Source organism: Antedon bifida, chromosome 5, assembly GCF_963402885.1.
Source record: "Antedon bifida chromosome 5, ecAntBifi1.1, whole genome shotgun sequence".
NCBI lineage: Eukaryota > Metazoa > Echinodermata > Crinoidea > Comatulida > Antedonidae > Antedon > Antedon bifida.
The window spans coordinates 27656384-27674109 of NC_136230.1; the positions used below are offsets into that span (position 1 = coordinate 27656384).

General features: G+C 33.5%; 2 protein-coding genes across 4 annotated transcripts; one reads left to right on the forward strand and one right to left on the reverse strand.

Moving 5' to 3' along the window:
• Nucleotides 1–915: 915 nt before the first annotated feature.
• LOC144841859 (transmembrane protein 144-like) lies at nt 916–5832 on the reverse strand. The gene is made up of 10 exons (XM_078698126.1): nt 5667–5832; nt 5136–5379; nt 4903–5025; nt 4522–4621; nt 4084–4164; nt 3522–3618; nt 2866–2957; nt 2159–2256; nt 1675–1892; nt 916–1053 (listed from the first exon to the last, which is right to left on the reverse strand). Exons 2-10 carry the CDS (start codon nt 5365–5367, stop codon nt 916–918), a joined length of 1179 nt encoding a protein of 392 aa, XP_078554252.1. The 5' UTR covers nt 5368–5379; nt 5667–5832.
• A 72-nt stretch (nt 5833–5904) lies between these two features.
• Nucleotides 5905–17726, forward strand: LOC144842130 (eukaryotic translation initiation factor 5B-like). Of its 3 annotated transcripts, none has more exons than XM_078698509.1 (25): nt 5905–6057; nt 6531–6632; nt 6722–6874; nt 7263–7391; nt 7541–7598; nt 7886–8147; nt 8562–8672; nt 8807–8976; nt 9385–9568; nt 9822–9893; nt 10646–10783; nt 10965–11173; nt 11313–11420; nt 11543–11653; nt 11955–12164; nt 12530–12661; nt 12965–13147; nt 13439–13600; nt 13894–14025; nt 14513–14644; nt 14895–14971; nt 15541–15844; nt 16244–16405; nt 16816–17020; nt 17257–17726. In XM_078698509.1, exons 1-24 carry the CDS (start codon nt 6002–6004, stop codon nt 16921–16923), a joined length of 3465 nt encoding a protein of 1154 aa, XP_078554635.1. In that variant the 5' UTR covers nt 5905–6001; the 3' UTR covers nt 16924–17020; nt 17257–17726. The 3 variants fall into 3 exon arrangements, with proteins under 3 accessions (XP_078554635.1, XP_078554634.1, XP_078554636.1); XM_078698508.1 differs by having other exon boundaries at nt 16816–17014; XM_078698510.1 differs by having other exon boundaries at nt 9825–9893; nt 16816–17014.

Here is a 17726-nt window from a genome sequence, read left to right on the forward strand (position 1 = left end):
CTAATTTCCAAAATCGACGATCAAACCAAAACATTCAATGCTGAAAAAGTTGTGTACAGAAACCTTGCCAACATTACCCATGATCCTTTGAAAATTGATTACTTTCGACGCAATCAAGCGTGTAAATAGAGTTATGCCGCTTTAATTAACAACTTATCGCCGCTTAATTAACAACCTAACGGTGATTGTGATAATAAAAGTAGAATTGATAACCAGAGTGAAATTACTCTTCCTTGGTAAAAACTATTTATACTGGCAATTATCTTTTTTTCTAAACACTTGATATATTTCAAATTGTTCAATAGATGGTAATTTTTTTTTAAATGTCGAGCAGCGTTTTTTGTAAGAAATATTTCTTGTTTATTATCAATTCACTTTATTCATATTATTAGTGTATTCCTTTCTTCTCAATTTTGTTTACACCTTTAGGCTTTATTTTTTTTTAAAAAAACAATATTACCAAACATATAATTATTCATATTTATAATTTATTGTCCATATACACAATTACATATCAATTTAAAATATATTAACTTAAGATACAGTTATTTCAATTCAATAATTAAGTACTTGTACTGTGTGCAAGTTAATTAAAAGTATATATAAATATTTTAATTTTTATTAAAATATTCTAAAGTCGAATGTACAATTAAATATTGATGTAATCAACTAATTTCTACCTACTAAAATTATTTTTATTTGAATAGAGTAATGTTAGTACTACGTATTATGCAAATTTATTTATTTTAATATTTAAAGTGGTTTCCAAAAAATATGATGTATTTTCAAATAAATGTAGAAATGTTTTCCTATAACTCATTCTTAAAACTTTTCCTAAGTTATAAAAATATATATCATCATTTTCAAAACAATATCTTTACAAAAGCATTTATATATTTAGATTTGAAATTAGGCCTATAATCTTGAAAAGGCTGTTAAAACAGCGCCAGCTATCGTAATTGCGAATGTTAACGTTAAAATGAGGTAGTTCCTAATTCCTGTTATCTCACGAAAGTAGAACACACCCCATAGTGATGCAATCAATGCAGGACCCTGAAAGAACAAACAATTACAAAATGATTTAAAACATTTCATATAAATGCAGTGGAGCTGTAGCTTGTTGGTTATGCTTGCCTTCCAATCCCAAGGTCCAGGGTTCAATCCTGACCTAGTTCCAGGGTTGTAACTCACGACCCTTTCAACTCCACTCCCTAAGCCTCAAATAAGACTTAATTTATAAGCACGATAAATTATAAAATAATATAGTTTATCCATCCTATAATGAGTGAGTTTGTGCTCGCTGTTGGAGTTGAAAATATCATGTTTTTTTATATCCATTTTTGAAATATTTAGGTTATGGTATACAGTAGAACCGCTTCTTTGGACACCTCATAACCGACACTGAGGATGCCCTATTAAGGGGACACTCTGTTGGGTCCCAAAGGTGTTCCCTAAAGCTTTGTTCTCACTAGCGACGCAAAGTAACGCCCTTCCAATCATTGTGTTTGCCCCCGTCTGCGTGAAATCAAACCTACGATGTTTGTAGCACTATTTCATCCGCAGTTCCCACTTGTGATTATGCAATACAATACTTTGCGTCGCTGCGTTGCATTCTAGTGGGAAGCAATCTTTAATAGGGGTTGTGCTTAAATTGTCAATACTTGAAATACTTACAGTTGTAATGATTGGAAATGCAACCGACTGTGACAGAATAACATTAGCAACGAACCAGCCAGAATCAGCTATACCCCACATCACCCCAGACAGAAGGGAGGGAAGCACCACTCCAAGGGGGATCTGTGGCCGATTCTTTTTTAAAGCACAATATACGAAGAAGTAAGTACTGGAGGTTAGAAATATACCACAAAAATGAGAGAAGACATAATCCAGACCTATTAAAAAACATAAAATGAATTGATTGAATATTGATATGAATTGATATTGATATTTATACGAATTGATTAGCAACAAACAAGAACAGCAATGTTCTGAAGAGGAAATGGCAATCAATAGCTCATTACTGCCTTTCTGGGAACAGTGGGTTATTAATTTACACTCATGAGCGTATATGGAGTAAATTAAAGTAAGTATAATGTGTCCAGCTATACAAAAAACATAAAGTTTGATAGTGTAGACATAGCTTTAGCCTTTTCCTTACCATCTTCACTTGAGCCTTCAACGTTGTCCTGAATCCACAGACATGGTACAAAGTTTAAACCATAGAAGGTCCCTGCCACCATTGACAGACTAATACCCCTACAAGAGATATTTACATACAAGTGTTATAAAGTATGTAATAAATGCAGGTGATATGCAGGTGTCTCATGCAGATTGTGTATGCAGGGGAATTCAATGTACTGTAATTTGTATGCAGGTGGTTGTTGGTAAATTCAATGCATTTATATACAGGTGTCTTATGCAGGTGTAATGCAGGTTAATTGAGTAAATTTTAGTTTACATACACATGGCTTGTACAAGTAAATTCAAAGTACTGTAGTTTACATACAGGTGGCTTGTACAGATAAATTCAAAGTACTGTAGTTTACATACAGGTGGCTTGTGCATGTAATTCAATGGGTCAGTTAATTTTATATACAGGTGTCATAAGCAGGTTAATTGAATAAATTGTAGTTTACATGCAGGTGGTTTATGCTGGTACATTCAAAGTACTGTAGTTTTCATGCAGGTGGCTTTTACAGATAAATTCAAAGTACTGTAGTTTACATACAGGTGGCTTGTACAGATAAAATAAATTCAAAGTACTGTAGTTTACATGCAGGTGGCTTGTACAGGTAAATTCAAAGTACTGTACTTTAGTTCAGGGTGTATTTAATCTTTAATTCTAATTTTAACTTTTATCCTTACAATATTCTTTTCTTCTTGGGGCTGAGTATGTCTACCCATGAGGAATCTTCAGTGTTTACTGTGTGCTGTATGGTAATAACTTGTGTATTTACCTATAAAAAATAAAATAGAAATATATTAAATAAATAAATATTGATCATTCAATCAATTTATTTATCTTGACATAGGCCTACTTGGATATTTAAACATAATTTTGTATAATATAAATTATGATGAGAAAAAGTTATTGTGAAATGAATTTCTAAGACACAAATGAATGGAAAGCATAGCTTGCTTGATTTCATTCAGTTTTGCAATTAGCGATTCTATCAAACTTTATATGAAAAAAAATGTGATATCATATTACTACCATAATTGGGCACATCACACTTTTTTTTTCACATAAAGTTTGATAGTGTAGACAGAGCTTTAGTTAAGAAAAATATGAAATTAAAAATATTTAGACTGGATGTAGATAAAAAGTGTAAATGGAAGAAAAAAGAAAAGAATTTATTACAAATTAAGATGAAAAATGAGGGTGCCACTTTTTTTCTGAACAAAATATAAAATAGTTTAAATTTCACAGTACATACAAAACTATTATGGGAAAAAAGGTGTACAATCCCAACTCTGGTAGACAATGTGTCATTTAGAGTAAACAAAATTTGTATAAGTACCTCATTCTGAACGTGTTTTAATAACGGGGATGTTTGATCAACAGCCGCGACAGATTTCTTACTCACTTCGGCTTTAATAAGAATTGACAGAATTGTTCTAAGGAAGTGAAATGAAAGATGAAAATATAATAAATGTCTATGTGACAAAAAAATGTGATGTGCCCATATATGGACATGATGATGTCATATCACTACCATATTTGGGCATATCACTACCATATTTGGGCACATCACACTTTTTTTGTCAAACTAGTTTGATAGTGTAAACAGAGCTTTATAATATCAATAACTGTACTAATAATGGTTGGCGGTTGTAATGATAGCAAAACATATATATGGTTGCGACTCACATGTTCGCTAAGTAAATGCTCAGTTTCGTCTTTTTCAACACCAACTGACGGCTTGACAAATAAACTTACTACAACACTATCAGATAAAAGTGTAAAAAAACTGTTTTCAAACTTGTACACTTTGTAACATGAACTGATATTATCTTTTAAATTTTAATTATGAATAATTTAATATTCCAATAATTATTTTTGAGAATGATGATATACTGTACCTTAACATGGCGAGACCAACACCAAGATAGTTAAACACTGACTTTGTGATAACATCTTTATCAAGACCAAACAACCCAAATCTTAAAAATAAAGAAAAGAAATAGCAACACATAAATAGAGAAAGGAAAAATTAGCATGTAAATGAAAACCTGGAGCTTATTTTTTTAATTAGAGAGGAGCTACTGTACTGTACAAATGAAATAAGTACAGTGAAAAAGAAGAAGAGTGATGGACGAATTCTTGGTTCAGAGCTATTAGAAGTAGAAATGTCACTTTCACAAGTTTTAAAGAGGTATGGGAGCACTAGCCCATTGCTTCTGAGGTATGGGAGCACTATCCCATTGCTTCTGAGGTATGGGAGCACTAGCCCATTGCTTCTGAGGTATGGGAGCACTAGCCCATTGTTTCTGCCCCTGCAGCCAGCATGTTGACCTTACCTTCCACTTGCCCAGCCTGCTAGAAGGTTAAATGAACCCCAGATCAATATTCCTATGCTCAATCCAATCGTCTTGATAATTGGAACAACTGAAATATTACCTAAGAAAAAATGTTAAATTATTAATACTGTAAAAACATAATACAAATATCATATATTATTATATATATAATATTATTGTATTAATAAAATCTATGAAGCCAGGTTTTATAGCCATACTAAGCTACCTCCAACTGACCAATAAAGACTGTTAAGGACTGCTTTGGAGACTTTGGTGGACCATATTTTTAAATGTTACTGGTCAACTACGATTTCCCCGGTCAGAAATCTCCCTCCAATCAAATATTATAGTCTGATGGAAAAATTGTTCAAGTTCAAATACCTGTAGCCCATAGAAATCCTCCAAGCATAGCGATTGGTTGAAACGTTGGGCAACCACGAACCAGATGGACCACTAGACCAACGCCCCAGATGCCAGTACATGCTATCCATTGATAAAACATTCCTATAAAATACATCGATAAAGTACTTACATAAAATTAAAATGTATTTTTATATTTCAAGTTATTTTTCAAGAATTAGAATTCTGCCTTTCTGCCTTATTTATTGACATACCATCACCAGTATTTGACTTTTTAACAGGAACCAAATTGCTACCAAAAAAGATAACCGCTACTACAGCCCCAATGTAACCAGCAGTGTCCGAATAATTAGGAGACGGTGTCACTGTACTATTGGTCACTGTCGTCCAGTTTACTGTTCCACCATGGTCACCAGCAAAGTCTTCATAAGCAATCATCTCCGAGCGAACCGTATTGATTGAAAGAATTGACCAATTAGCAGTCATTTATCAGCTTCGCTAAGTGGATAAAAGTTGTTACAAAACTGTAAGTGTTGTCTGTGCTGACACCTGCATGCAAATTAGCATTTTACATTGCCAGTGAATGCTGCAGTACTCATTGAATGTAGCAATGGCAGCAATGTATACCTCACTATTTACTACACTATTCTAGACCTTTGCCCTAGGCTAATCTACTTTAGAAACATGTGATATAAATAACTATACTAGTGTGCCATATTTAAATTGTTGTTTATCTTATGAGCACTGCACAGCCAATTGCAATGCCATTTTTTTACTAATTGTACCTTCAAGAAGTTAGTTGAAACCATAAAATAACTGTCTGTGATGAAACACAAATTCAAATTAAGGAAGAGTTTGTGGTCCACTTGCTCCTGTGAAATGAAACACCATCTTCATTATTCTGACTTTATTAAAAACACAATTTTATATAATAATTTGCATGACAAACAATCCAAAGTTCTCTCTGACAGATTAACTATGTTATAGAGGGCGGTATTCTATTTCTTTATCCCACACACACAATGTGCTAGGCTGTATTTTTTTGTATGGTTGTGCAACAACACGCGTGAAAACATACGGTAATTTTTAATGTTTAAACTTAATAACATAACATTTCACAATGGGTAAATCAAAGAAAGGAAAGACAAACAAGGAAACAATAGCAGAACCGAACGTGTAAGTTTTTCATTGTATTATTTTTCTTAAAATGAAAGTGGATTGTCGAAAATCATACTCAAGCCTACCACACGGACCAGTGATTTCCTCTCCCACATGCTTGATTGAGCCTAGGCCTACGTCTTTATTCTAGCCTAATTAGCCTAAACCAGTGGATGCCTATGTTTAGTGTCTCAGACTATTTCCGTTCCGCTGGCTGCGACTGTCTACTATATAATCCCAGACTTGCATTGGCCTACATAAAATTCATATATAAATATAGGCCTATCTCATTACAAATATATCTGTAAATAAATAAAATATGGGCCCCTCTCTATTCTAGCCTGGCCTACTAGCCTAGGCCTAGGCCCTAGATTAATTTTACTTTTATTAATTGAAACAAAATATTTTTATTTCTCCTAAGTTTAATCTTCTAACAATATATAATTGTGTCTTAAATATATTATTAAGTAGTAGTTATTTATTCTTTTCAGTGACAAGGAAGTTGATGATATTGATTTGGAAACAATTCCATCGAAAATTAACGAGGGACAAAAAGAAAAGAAAAAAGGCAAAAAGAAGAACAAAAAAGACTGGTAAAATCCACAATTTCTTTCAAAATGAATATTAAGTGAAAATATTAACGTATATATATATTTTTTATTTTCATAATTGTATTTTTCAGGAATGAAGATGACTTGTTAGATGATATTGATGATTTAGAGAACAATGATAAAGAGAAGAAAGAAGAACAAACAAAGGAAAGTGATAAACCGGTAGAGATAGAAGAAGAAAAAAAAGGAGGAAAAAAGGGGAAGAAGCAGAATAAGAAAGATGTGTAAGTTAAAGTACAAAGCTAGTATGCCTATCTGGACAATTCCTATCTGGTCAATTCCTATCTGGTCAATTCCTCCCCCATCCAGCACCAACACCCCACCTCCTTTCCCAATTCTCTTTGGTTTTAGTTTTCATGTAGGTGGTGATCCTAGAATAATGATGGATAAGTAAGTTGTCATATATTAATGCCCTGTTCAAATAAACCTTGTGCTCAAATGCTTTGATGTTACACGATGGATTGAATTGAAGTGACATCTTGAACAGCTTCTATCAGGTAGTAGTAACAATAAATCATGTCCTGTCCACTTGCTATTCTAAATTATAAAATCCTCCACTCTACCCCCAATTTTACCTCCAATTTATCCCGACTAATTTGTGTTTTGTCGCAGTGACTATGATGACCTTGCAGATGAGATTGCAAATTTAGCCATTGATGATTCAACCCCTAGTGCTGCAGAAAAACCAATACAACGCAACCAGGAGGGAAAGAAATCTAAAAAGAAAAAGAAGAAAGACTTGTAAGTTACCAGACTTTCAACAGTGTATGGTCAGTGTTTTCCCTAGGATAGAAAATTATTTACGTTTGTCTTTTATTGGCACCCACACACATTCATTTTATTAATAAGAGAAATGCATTTTTTTGGTCTGATTTTAATTTTTATTTTAGTGATCTTGAGGATGAAGACGATGATGAGTCTACAGAAAAAAAGATAAGCAGTGAGCAGGTATGTAGTGGCACTGTGGCTTGTTGGTTGACATGCTTGCTTACCAATCCCAGGGTCATTGGTTCAAATCCTATCATAATTCCAGTGTTAGCTAAGCACCCTAAGTTAGCCTCATATGAGATTTGGTTTAGAAAAAATAGATTTCCCATCTTGTAATTGACAAGTTGTACTGGAAAGGAAATAAATAAACAATATTGTATAAGGGATGGCTAGGTAATCACCAAATTTAGAGTTTTCATGTAAAGGGATACATGGATATAGTAGATAAACCATTTCTTTATATTTAGAACAATGAAATCTCAGAAACGCAAACTGACGAAATTGATGATGGCCCAAAAATTAAGACGGCGGCGCAAAAAAAAGCAGAGAAGAAGGAAAGGGAACGCAAGAAAAAGGATCTACAAAGAGCCGCTTCAAAAGCAAGTAAAACAAAGTCTGAGAAGGTTGAAGAAGTGACAGAGAAGGCTGAAGAAACAGCGGAGGTATCGACAGTAAAACCAGCTGGTGAAGCAAAACCTGTTGATGAAACAGAACCGAAGGACGTAGAAGGTATGATACTTATTTTAATCTTTAATTTTATTTAGGTTTATATTTAAGCTCTGTCTACACTTTCAAACTAGTTTGACAAAAAAAGTGTGATGTGCCCAAATATGGTAGTGATATTCCCAAATATGTTAGTGATATGACATCACCATGTCCATATTATGTGGACACATCACATTTTTTTTGTCACATAAAGTTTGATAGTGCAGAGTTTAGATTAAAGAGGCTTTTCTTTGTTGGGCCATTGGCCTATGGTTTCCTCTTGAGCTTGAAATTTTGTATAAATAAATAAAATGGGTAGGGGACTTGGAAAAAAGAGGATTTTAGGTCTGTAGATTGTAAAACCATCCCTACTGATAAAGTATTGAATATTCATTTTTCCTGTTTAAAATAAATTGTTTTTGTTTATTCCATTATTAGGTGAAGAAGAGGCAGAAGATAAGGATGATAAAAAGAAGAAAAAGAAAAAGAAGAAAGATAAAAAAGGAAAAGATGAGGAAGAGAAAGAAAAGAAGAAAAAGCCTAATAAAGGTGAGCTTTAGGATTTTTTTCTTACACTTTTATTTATTTTCATTAATCAAATTATATATGGAACATAGATTAGCACAAATATAGCACAAGAATACATAGTATTAATAATAACTAGTATTATTTTGTTTTACCAGCTATGCTTGAGGCAATGAAAAGTGCTTTAAAACAAAAACAAGAAGAGGAGGAACGATTAAAATTGGAGGAAGAAGAAAGAATACGTAAAGAGGAAGAAGCTTTTCAGAAAAAAGTAGAACAAAAACGGTTAGAAAAAGAAATGAAGGAGAAAGAAAAGCAGAGAAAGAAGGTAAGATAATTTAAGATAAAGATTCAAAGAATAGAGACACTTTTAATCACGAAGAAATAGTTTGTAAACTGTAAAGCTCTGTCTACACTATCAAATTTTATTTGATGGATTCATATATGGACATGATGATGTCATACCACTACTATATTTGGGCATATCACTACCATATTTGGGCACATCACACTGTTTTTGTCAAACTAGTTTGATAGTGTAGACATAGCTTTAAGATTGAAAGGGGTGGATAAATTGAAATAAATATTATTAATCGTCTGTATGATATTGATAACTTCCAAATCTAAACATTTCCAAAATGGTATATTTTGTACAATGGCATAGTAACAGTAGTGTGAAAACGTTTTCTCACTGTTGAAAGGATTGTAAATAATGTTATATGCCTTTATTTTACAGGAACGAATTGAAAGACTTAAAAAAGAAGGGAAGTGGCTTACACCGGCTCAGAGGGAAGCAAGAGCAAGGGCGGAGGCTCAATTACAAGCGATGCGAGAACAAGGAATTGTTATCCCAACGAAAGTAGATGAAGATAAAAAACCACAAAGAGTTCGATACGGTACAAGGAAAAAGAAAACAAAAGGTTTGTAAAAGCGTTATAATTCTGTCTGATTTTTATAAGTAGTACAGTATGAAAAGTACAAAAAGAAATTGTTGATGTCATCATTGCCATTATCATTTTTCTTGTCACCATCATCAATATCATAATCACTGTAGGCCCTACTCATCATTGTCATCATCATCTTTATTATTATTATCAGTGTCATCCGTGTCTTCATAATCATCCATTATATCATTTAGCAACAAATTTATGATTGTTTTTTAATACATTGTAGCAGAAGTAAAACAAGAAGATGTTCCAGCAAAGGAGGAGACAGTACAAATTGAAGAACCACCAGAACTTGATGGTATAAACATTTTTCTTATATATTTTTAGAGGTTTTTTTTTATTGTTTAAAGCCCCCTTCCCTACGTTTTTTAGATCTAATTTAAGATCACAAACTATATTTAATGTAAAAATAATACTATATGGTCCTATTGCGATAACTTTTTTCGTCTTTAAACGGTTAAAAATGTGAAAAATAAGTCGATTCTAATAATTATAGCGGCCCGCTATAAATCCCAAAATGCATTGCGCGCGGATTGATATTTTTGTTTTTCACCTGTAATTCGCCCACTTTTCGATCGATCGTGAGGCCAAAACAAATGGAAGACTCCTAACTTTTCAGCGAAAATACCGGGTTTTCCCCAATTTGTATCAACGGAGTCTGGTAAAAATAGAAAGACAATTAATTCAGCAACTATACAACGTCAGGCTAGGTATATAGCTAGCGTACGATGTTCGTACGTTACCGATGTTTACCAGCTAGGCCTACAAAACCAAGCCTAGCTAGGCTAGGCCTAAGACCGTCCACGAGAGGTCGATCGCCGCGAGCTACTTAGGTAGTGCATTGTTTCTCACTTTTTATCATAATTTACCATAAAACGTACATTTAAGACAAGGAATGACATGGTTTAATGTTTTTAAAGTGATATATATGTATTATTTTCCAAAAAACGTCCAAAATTGCAGGGAAGGGGTCTTTAAGTGTTCAAATAAAGTTATTCCTTTCTGCCCCATTCAAAATTAATCTTTTTGAAATTTGTTTTTTAAATTCAGCCACCCCTGCAAGTGAGAAACCAGAAGAGGTAGTTGAACCAGAGGTGATGGAGGTTGAGGATATCAAAGACAGCTGGGATGATGTCAAAGATGACTGGGAAGATGAAATTGAGGTGGTGAAATCACCCACTAAAGAAGGTACAACTGGTTCATTGATAACCAAACTACTGCAAAAATACATCTATGCTGAAATAATCCAAATCCAAATTGGTTCTTTCATTCATATTTGATATAGCCACCGCTTTTTATTATAATTGCAAATTAGTTAATATATACAGATGAATATTTTAAAATATAATTTATTTATTACAAAATTTAGAACCAAAAGTAAAACTTGAAACCAAGAAATCTGAAGATGAATCAGTTGATGATGACGAGGAAGAAGATGGAGAAGAAAGTGATGGTGAGGAGGATGAGGAAGAAAGTGAGGAGGAAAGCGAGAGTGAGGAAGAATCATCATCAGAAGAGGAAGAAGATGATTTATCTCCAGCAGAAAGAGCACGAGCGAAAGCTGTGAAAAGGATTCAGGTACCATCTTCTGCGTACAAATTCAACATGAGAATTAAAATTATATCAAGATAGCTTTAATTAAACTGAAAACAAGAGATTGTTCCAAGCAATCTTAACCATATTTAAATATTTTTTTTTTTGCTATGAAAACAAACAGCAAAGGAAAGAAGATGCAGAAAAACATGTGTCCTTGGACAAACTACGATCGCCAGTTGTTTGCGTCCTGGGACATGTCGACACGGGTAAAACAAAGATCCTGGATAAGGTATGTATAAATGCAACATAATTGAATTTTTGAACTTTTGGTCAGTTTTGTCATATAGCACGTCTCATAAATTAATGTATTATTATCTTGATAAAATACTGATGTAATATTCTTTGATTCAGATAAGGCATACGAATGTACAGGACGGTGAGGCAGGAGGTATTACTCAGCAAATTGGTGCAACAATGGTACCAGAATCGGCAGTTAGAGAGCAAACAAAGATGTGTAGACAGGTATAAAATGATTTGGTAATATCAGTGGTGGTATCGGTGCCAGTGCTGTTGGTATTGGTGCTAGTGCTGCTGGGATTGATGGTGGTAATAATGGTAGTAATGGCTGTATGGTGGAAGGGAAGGTGGTGGTGATGATTTTAACTTTAATGATGCCTAAGATGATAGTTGTAATGAAGTTTGTGCGGTGTCAACATTAATTGTGATATTGCTAGAGGCATTGTTAATGGTGCTAATGATTTATGACTTTTTTTTAATCATAATAATGATACTTTCATGTTATTCTTCATTTATATTCTTACAGTTTGCTAAAACAGATATGAAATTTCCCGGTCTTCTTATCATTGACACACCTGGTCACGAATCGTTCAGCAATCTGAGGACAAGAGGTTCATCGTTGTGCGATATTGCAATTCTAGTCGTTGACATTATGCACGGCTTGGAACCACAGACGATAGAGTCACTAAATTTGTTAAAATCGAGAAAAACACCATTTGTTGTGGCCTTAAATAAGGTATGTAATGGCCAATTTACACAGATGAGCAGTAACGATAACAAAAATGTAGAATCTATATTATTTGTTATGGCCATTTACACGCGGAGTAGATGTATGGTTTCCGCTCAGGATAGATACAGATTCTACGTGGGACAAGCTACATGGTTTTCCGCTTACCTTTCCCTCTCTAAATACAATTCCTATATATTATGTACAGCTTTTAAAAAGGATGTTAACACAATACAAGTTTTAGATTTATCTCTGCCATGACTATACTCATTACCTTGTTCCTCGAATAGGACGTTATTTTTCTTTCTTTTTTATAGTTAAGCTATTTGACTTAAGTAATAACACTGGTTTCAATCTTTTTTTTGCCATTACAGATTGATAGGTTGTATGGTTGGAAACCAAGTCCACATACAGATGTTATGAATACAATAAAGAAGCAGAAGAAACATACGCAGGACGAATTTGAAGAAAGAATGAGGGCAGTAGTAACAGAATTTGCGGAACAGGTGAGAATTATGGGTGCCATATTTATTTGAATAAAATCCCCGCTTTTAATAAACGGCTCTCTTATTTTATTATACATGCTACCATATTACACCCAAAAAAATAAACGCCTTCCTCGAATAAACGCCCCTCTAAAAACCTTCCTGAAAAATAAACACCTGGGACGTTTATTCAAATAAATACGGTATTCAAAATAATATTAATGTTTTTTATCACTATCTCATATTTTGAATAACTGTTCTGGTGAGCCAGTAAAATATTCAATAAACTGTCCCTTTACAAGTATGTAACTTTTTCTTATTTAGGGGATGAACGCAGCCCTATTCTATGACAATACTGATGTACGTACATATGTATCGTTAGTGCCAACGTCGGCGCATTCTGGTGACGGAATGGGAAACCTCATTTCCCTAATCATTGAGTTAAGTCAAACAATGCTGGCAAAGAGACTAATGTTTTCTGAGGAGTTGCAGTGTACAACAATGGAGGTAATGTATAAATATATATTCCATTAAAAATAATATTTATTTGTTTTTTTCTGTTTGAAATAGTTTAAATATCTTTTTTTCTGTCAGAATACATTGGTAATCCAATAATTATATTTTTACATGCAGAACAGAAACAATACAGGACAAACATAAATGTAATAATACTGTACATTATTACATTACATTATTACCAAAGTTTAATGAAAATATTTATTAAATTGTTCATAAATGTGAAAAACTAAATTAAAAAAATGAGCATTGTTATGATAATATAGTTTATTTGTTCTTCAGGTCAAATCGCTTCCAGGACTTGGAACTACCATAGATGCAATCTTGGTCAATGGTAGACTCCATGAGGGAGATACCATTATTGTTGCGGGTCAAGAAGGGCCTATCGTTTCCCAAGTCCGTGGTCTTCTGATGCCACAACCTTTGAAAGAATTAAGAGTCAAAGTAAGTCACTCAAGAGACTATCATTCTGAAATTGAAAATAATTGAATGTTTTATTATTTAATAATTTTTATTTTAGTATCAAAAGCAAAAGGGTGAAATATCCGTGTAATATCTATATGGAAAAATAATTTTTCGTTGGATTCGAACCTGCAACCTTCACTTACAGGATGAGTGCCTTACCCATTAGACCACAGAGGAATTTGATTGTTTTTGTTTTTTTAAATTGGACAAGTACAGTCAGTTTTAAAAACAGTTGATATGATTTTATGATATATTAATATCTTTTTTTTTAGAATCCCTATGATAAACATAAAGAAGTAATAGCTGCTCAAGGTGTAAAGATTCTAGCAAAGGATATGGAGAAGGCGCTAGCTGGGATGCCACTACTGGCTACAAGGTATCCAGATGAAGTGGAAATTATGAAGGTAAAGCAGACAGCTATCGGCACGGTCAACCATGCATGTAAATTAGTACCTTCTATCCTCATGGTCAAGCATGCTAATAGTTAATATTTGGTGTTCGCATAGTTGACTGCATCAAATTAATTTTTTTGTGTTGTCTGACCTTGCAACTAATGCCTTGTTTTTCCATCATTCATAATGCCTTAATTCTGCACAGAGAACGAGGCTCAATGTCAACCATGCCGATGGAAAACAAGGCCATATACATGGCTGCAGTCGCATCCTCAAATTTGAGTTAGTGTTTACCGACCGACCGACATAGTGAGATGTAGAGTCGCGTTTGCACACGACTAAAAATACCATGCTGATAGTCACTTCTAATATTATTACATTCAGTTTAATGAGAATGAGTTGATAAATGGAAGAATACACATACAAAATCAGGAATGAATAGGCCACCATTTGTAATATGAAAATATAAATAGCATTTCTTTGGTTTTTCTGTTTTTAGGAAGAGGTAGCTGCAGCCTTGAAGGAAGCATTGTTCTCAATTAAGTTAGCTGAACGAGGTGTCTACGTGCAGGCTTCTACACTAGGCTCATTAGAGGCTCTTCTCGAGTTTCTTAGAACATCCAAAATTCCTGTATGTATTTAAAAAATTGTATTACCATTGTGTATTATTTTGCTCGCCATGCAGCACTATAGATTAAGTCCATTTCTTGCCAAAAACAATTTTAGGAGATTGATAAAAAATATGTCTGAATATTGTTTTTCCTTAATAAATATAATTCACTTAATCAATAAATATTTAAGTAAAATAGTGAAGTTTCTTTATTAAATACTTAAATTGAATTGAAGATTGGATTGTCAACTGCTTTTCTTATTTCTTACAGTATGCTGGCATTAACATTGGTCCTGTTCACAAGAAAGACGTCATGAAAGCCTCGGTAATGTTGGAACATGATGCACAGTAAGTGTACTATCTGTCTGTTTCCAATACGTCTATGTAGGCATGTATTGACATGTAACCTTAGGCATGTGTAGACATGTAACCGTAGGCATGTGTAGACATGTAACCGTAGGCATGTGTAGACATGTAACCGTAGGCATGTGTAGACATGTAACCGTAGGCATGTGTAGACATGTCAGCTTAGGCATGTGTAGACATGTAACCGTAGGCATGTGTAGACATGTCAGCTTAGGCATGTGTAGACATGTAACCTAGACATGTGTAGACATGTGACCTAGACATGTATAAACATGTAATCTTGGACATGTGTTGACATGTAATCTTAGGCTTATGTAGACTTAGGTATGTGTAGACTTAGGTATGTGTAGACATGTAACCTTAGGCATGTGTAAACATGTCAGCTTAGGCATGTGTAAACATGTCACCTTATGGACATGTAACTTTAGACATGTCGATATGTCTGGTTAAATATTATAGTGTGTTGTATGTAGGTATCTAAGCAATGTGAATGAATGAATGTTAAATATTGAGGTCCTGTTTTACTATACATTAATGTATTCTTATCTTAGGTATGCTGTGATTCTAGCGTTTGATGTCAAAGTTGAACGTGAGGCCCAAGAGATGGCCGACAAAGAAGGCATCAAAGTTTTCCAAGCAGACATTATCTACCATTTATTCGACAAATTCATGGCTCACCGAGCAGAAGAAAAGCGTAAAAAACGTGAAGAGTTTAAGCATGTCGCTGTCTTTCCATGCAAACTTCGAATACTTCCACAACATATATTTAACTCCAGAGACCCTATTGTAATGGGGGTGATTGTAGAGGCAGGTCAACTTAAGGTCGGGACTCCCATATGTGTTCCAGCAAAGGAGGTGAAAATTATGTTTAATGAGTTATACTCAGGGTGGTTCAAATTTAATAACTAAAAAATAATAGGCCTAAAAAATGTTAATTGGTAAAAGATAATTGTTTGAGGCCTACCAAATTTTAGGTTTGCAATTTTTAATGTTTCTGTATATACCTGTCTACACTATCAAACTTTATGTGTCAAAAAAAATTTGATGTGCCCATATATGGACATGATGATGTCATGTCACTACCATATTTGAGTATATCACTACCATATTTGGGCACATTACACTTTCTTTGTCAAACTAGTTTGATATTGTAGACAGGGTGTTATATATTAAGCTCAGAAGACAAAATACTGCAAAAAGTTCCCTTTTGTTTATAATAGTAATTTACATATTCAATATTTCTTTCATATACAGTTCACTCATCTTGGATTTGTAACAAGTTTAGAGGTGAATCACAAACAAGTACAGGTGGTACCTACAGGTCAAGAGGTCTGTATAAAGATCGAACCAGTACCTAGCGAGGCACCCAGGTTGTATGGCCGTCATTTCACTCATGAAGATGTTCTTGTTAGCAAAGTAAGTGCTGTTTCATTGTTTATTTCTACGTACCAATTAAATTTTATGGAAAAGTGATATCTAATTATGTTCAGCTTTTTGTAAAGATTTTGAGAATTTGTTGTTGACTAATCTGCGTAGTCAACCTGTAGTGCGCATCGTTTAAAACTGCTTCCCGGCCTAGCTTTCGTCAAAATTGGATAAAACTTGATTTTACAATATTAGCTGTTATAAAACTATGAATAAATGTATTGTATTCATTAAACCATAACTGCTCTATTCAACTCCGCCTTGTTAAATAGAGCAGTAAATATTTCGACTCGTGTTATGTTCTCCCCATTCAACTCATAAACATTCATCATCTGTAAAATAGTAAACTGGCTTTCACATGTCTCTATAAAATTATTCAATCCATATATTTTTTTTCACAGATTAGCAGGGAATCGATCGATGCGGTCAAGAATTATTTCCGTGAAGAAATGAATAAGCCTGATTGGCTAGTCATGATTGAGTTGAAAAAACTGTTTGAAATTTTATGAAATATTTTCTCATTCCTCTTAATTTGAAAAGTTTATGAATGATATTGGAGGGGATCTTTAATTAAGTGTGCTCTGAACAACCAGTTATATTGTTGGTGTAATGGATTATTTTCAATATAAAATTTAATGACAAAAATAGAGATCGACGTTTCGGTACCATCATAGAACCATTTTCAAGATCAAGTGAATACAAAACAATAATAATTATGTGCACTAAGCACCAAAGTTTGTGACAGGAAATGCTAATTGAGGGCTAATTAAGTAATTAGCTCCTCCTACTGAGTTAGATAAACAATTTAGCTTTGATGGAATCCGATTGTTTATTGAGTGTAGGTAATGGATTATCCTACTGTATTTCATTATGGTATCCAAGATCCACGAGTATATGTCAACAAAAATCAACTCGGGACTTAATTAATGAATGAATAATGAATAAAATTATGTTTATTTAAAAAAATGATGCTAAATTTAATTTGAAATTAATTCGAAGTGACCTTAAAGATGCAATGATGATATGAAGGCCATGTTCGATTTATAACAGGTCAGCTCGCCAAAGGCCAGTAAAAACCCACGACAAGTCTGTAAGACTTCCTAGTAACTGGGGATTGTTTTGGTCAGTCAATTTGTCGCAGAAAATGTCATGAGAGATATTTAATTTTTACATGAAATAATTTTTTAATCAATTATCCATACAAATTAGCAAAAAAGACAACGTATATAGATATGTCAATGCTAATTTTGTGTTAAAATTATTGATGGTCAGTTTAAAAAAAAATTTATCCGGTCACTTTAAGAGCTTATAT

Coding starts and splice junctions, on each gene's coding strand:
- LOC144841859 (XM_078698126.1), bottom strand. CDS start 5,367: ATGACTGCTAATTGGTCAATTCTTTCAATCAATACGGTTCGCTCGGAG. Junction 4,622..4,902: donor AGGATTTCTATGGGCTACAG/GTATTTGAACTT, acceptor ATTTTTTCTTAG/GTAATATTTCAGTTGTTCCA. Junction 2,958..3,521: donor TAAAACACGTTCAGAATGAG/GTACTTATACAA, acceptor TATTTTTTATAG/GTAAATACACAAGTTATTAC.
- LOC144842130 (XM_078698509.1), top strand. CDS start 6,002: ATGGGTAAATCAAAGAAAGGAAAGACAAACAAGGAAACAATAGCAGAA. Junction 14,026..14,512: donor ATGAAGTGGAAATTATGAAG/GTAAAGCAGACA, acceptor TTCTGTTTTTAG/GAAGAGGTAGCTGCAGCCTT. Junction 14,645..14,894: donor TTAGAACATCCAAAATTCCT/GTATGTATTTAA, acceptor TATTTCTTACAG/TATGCTGGCATTAACATTGG.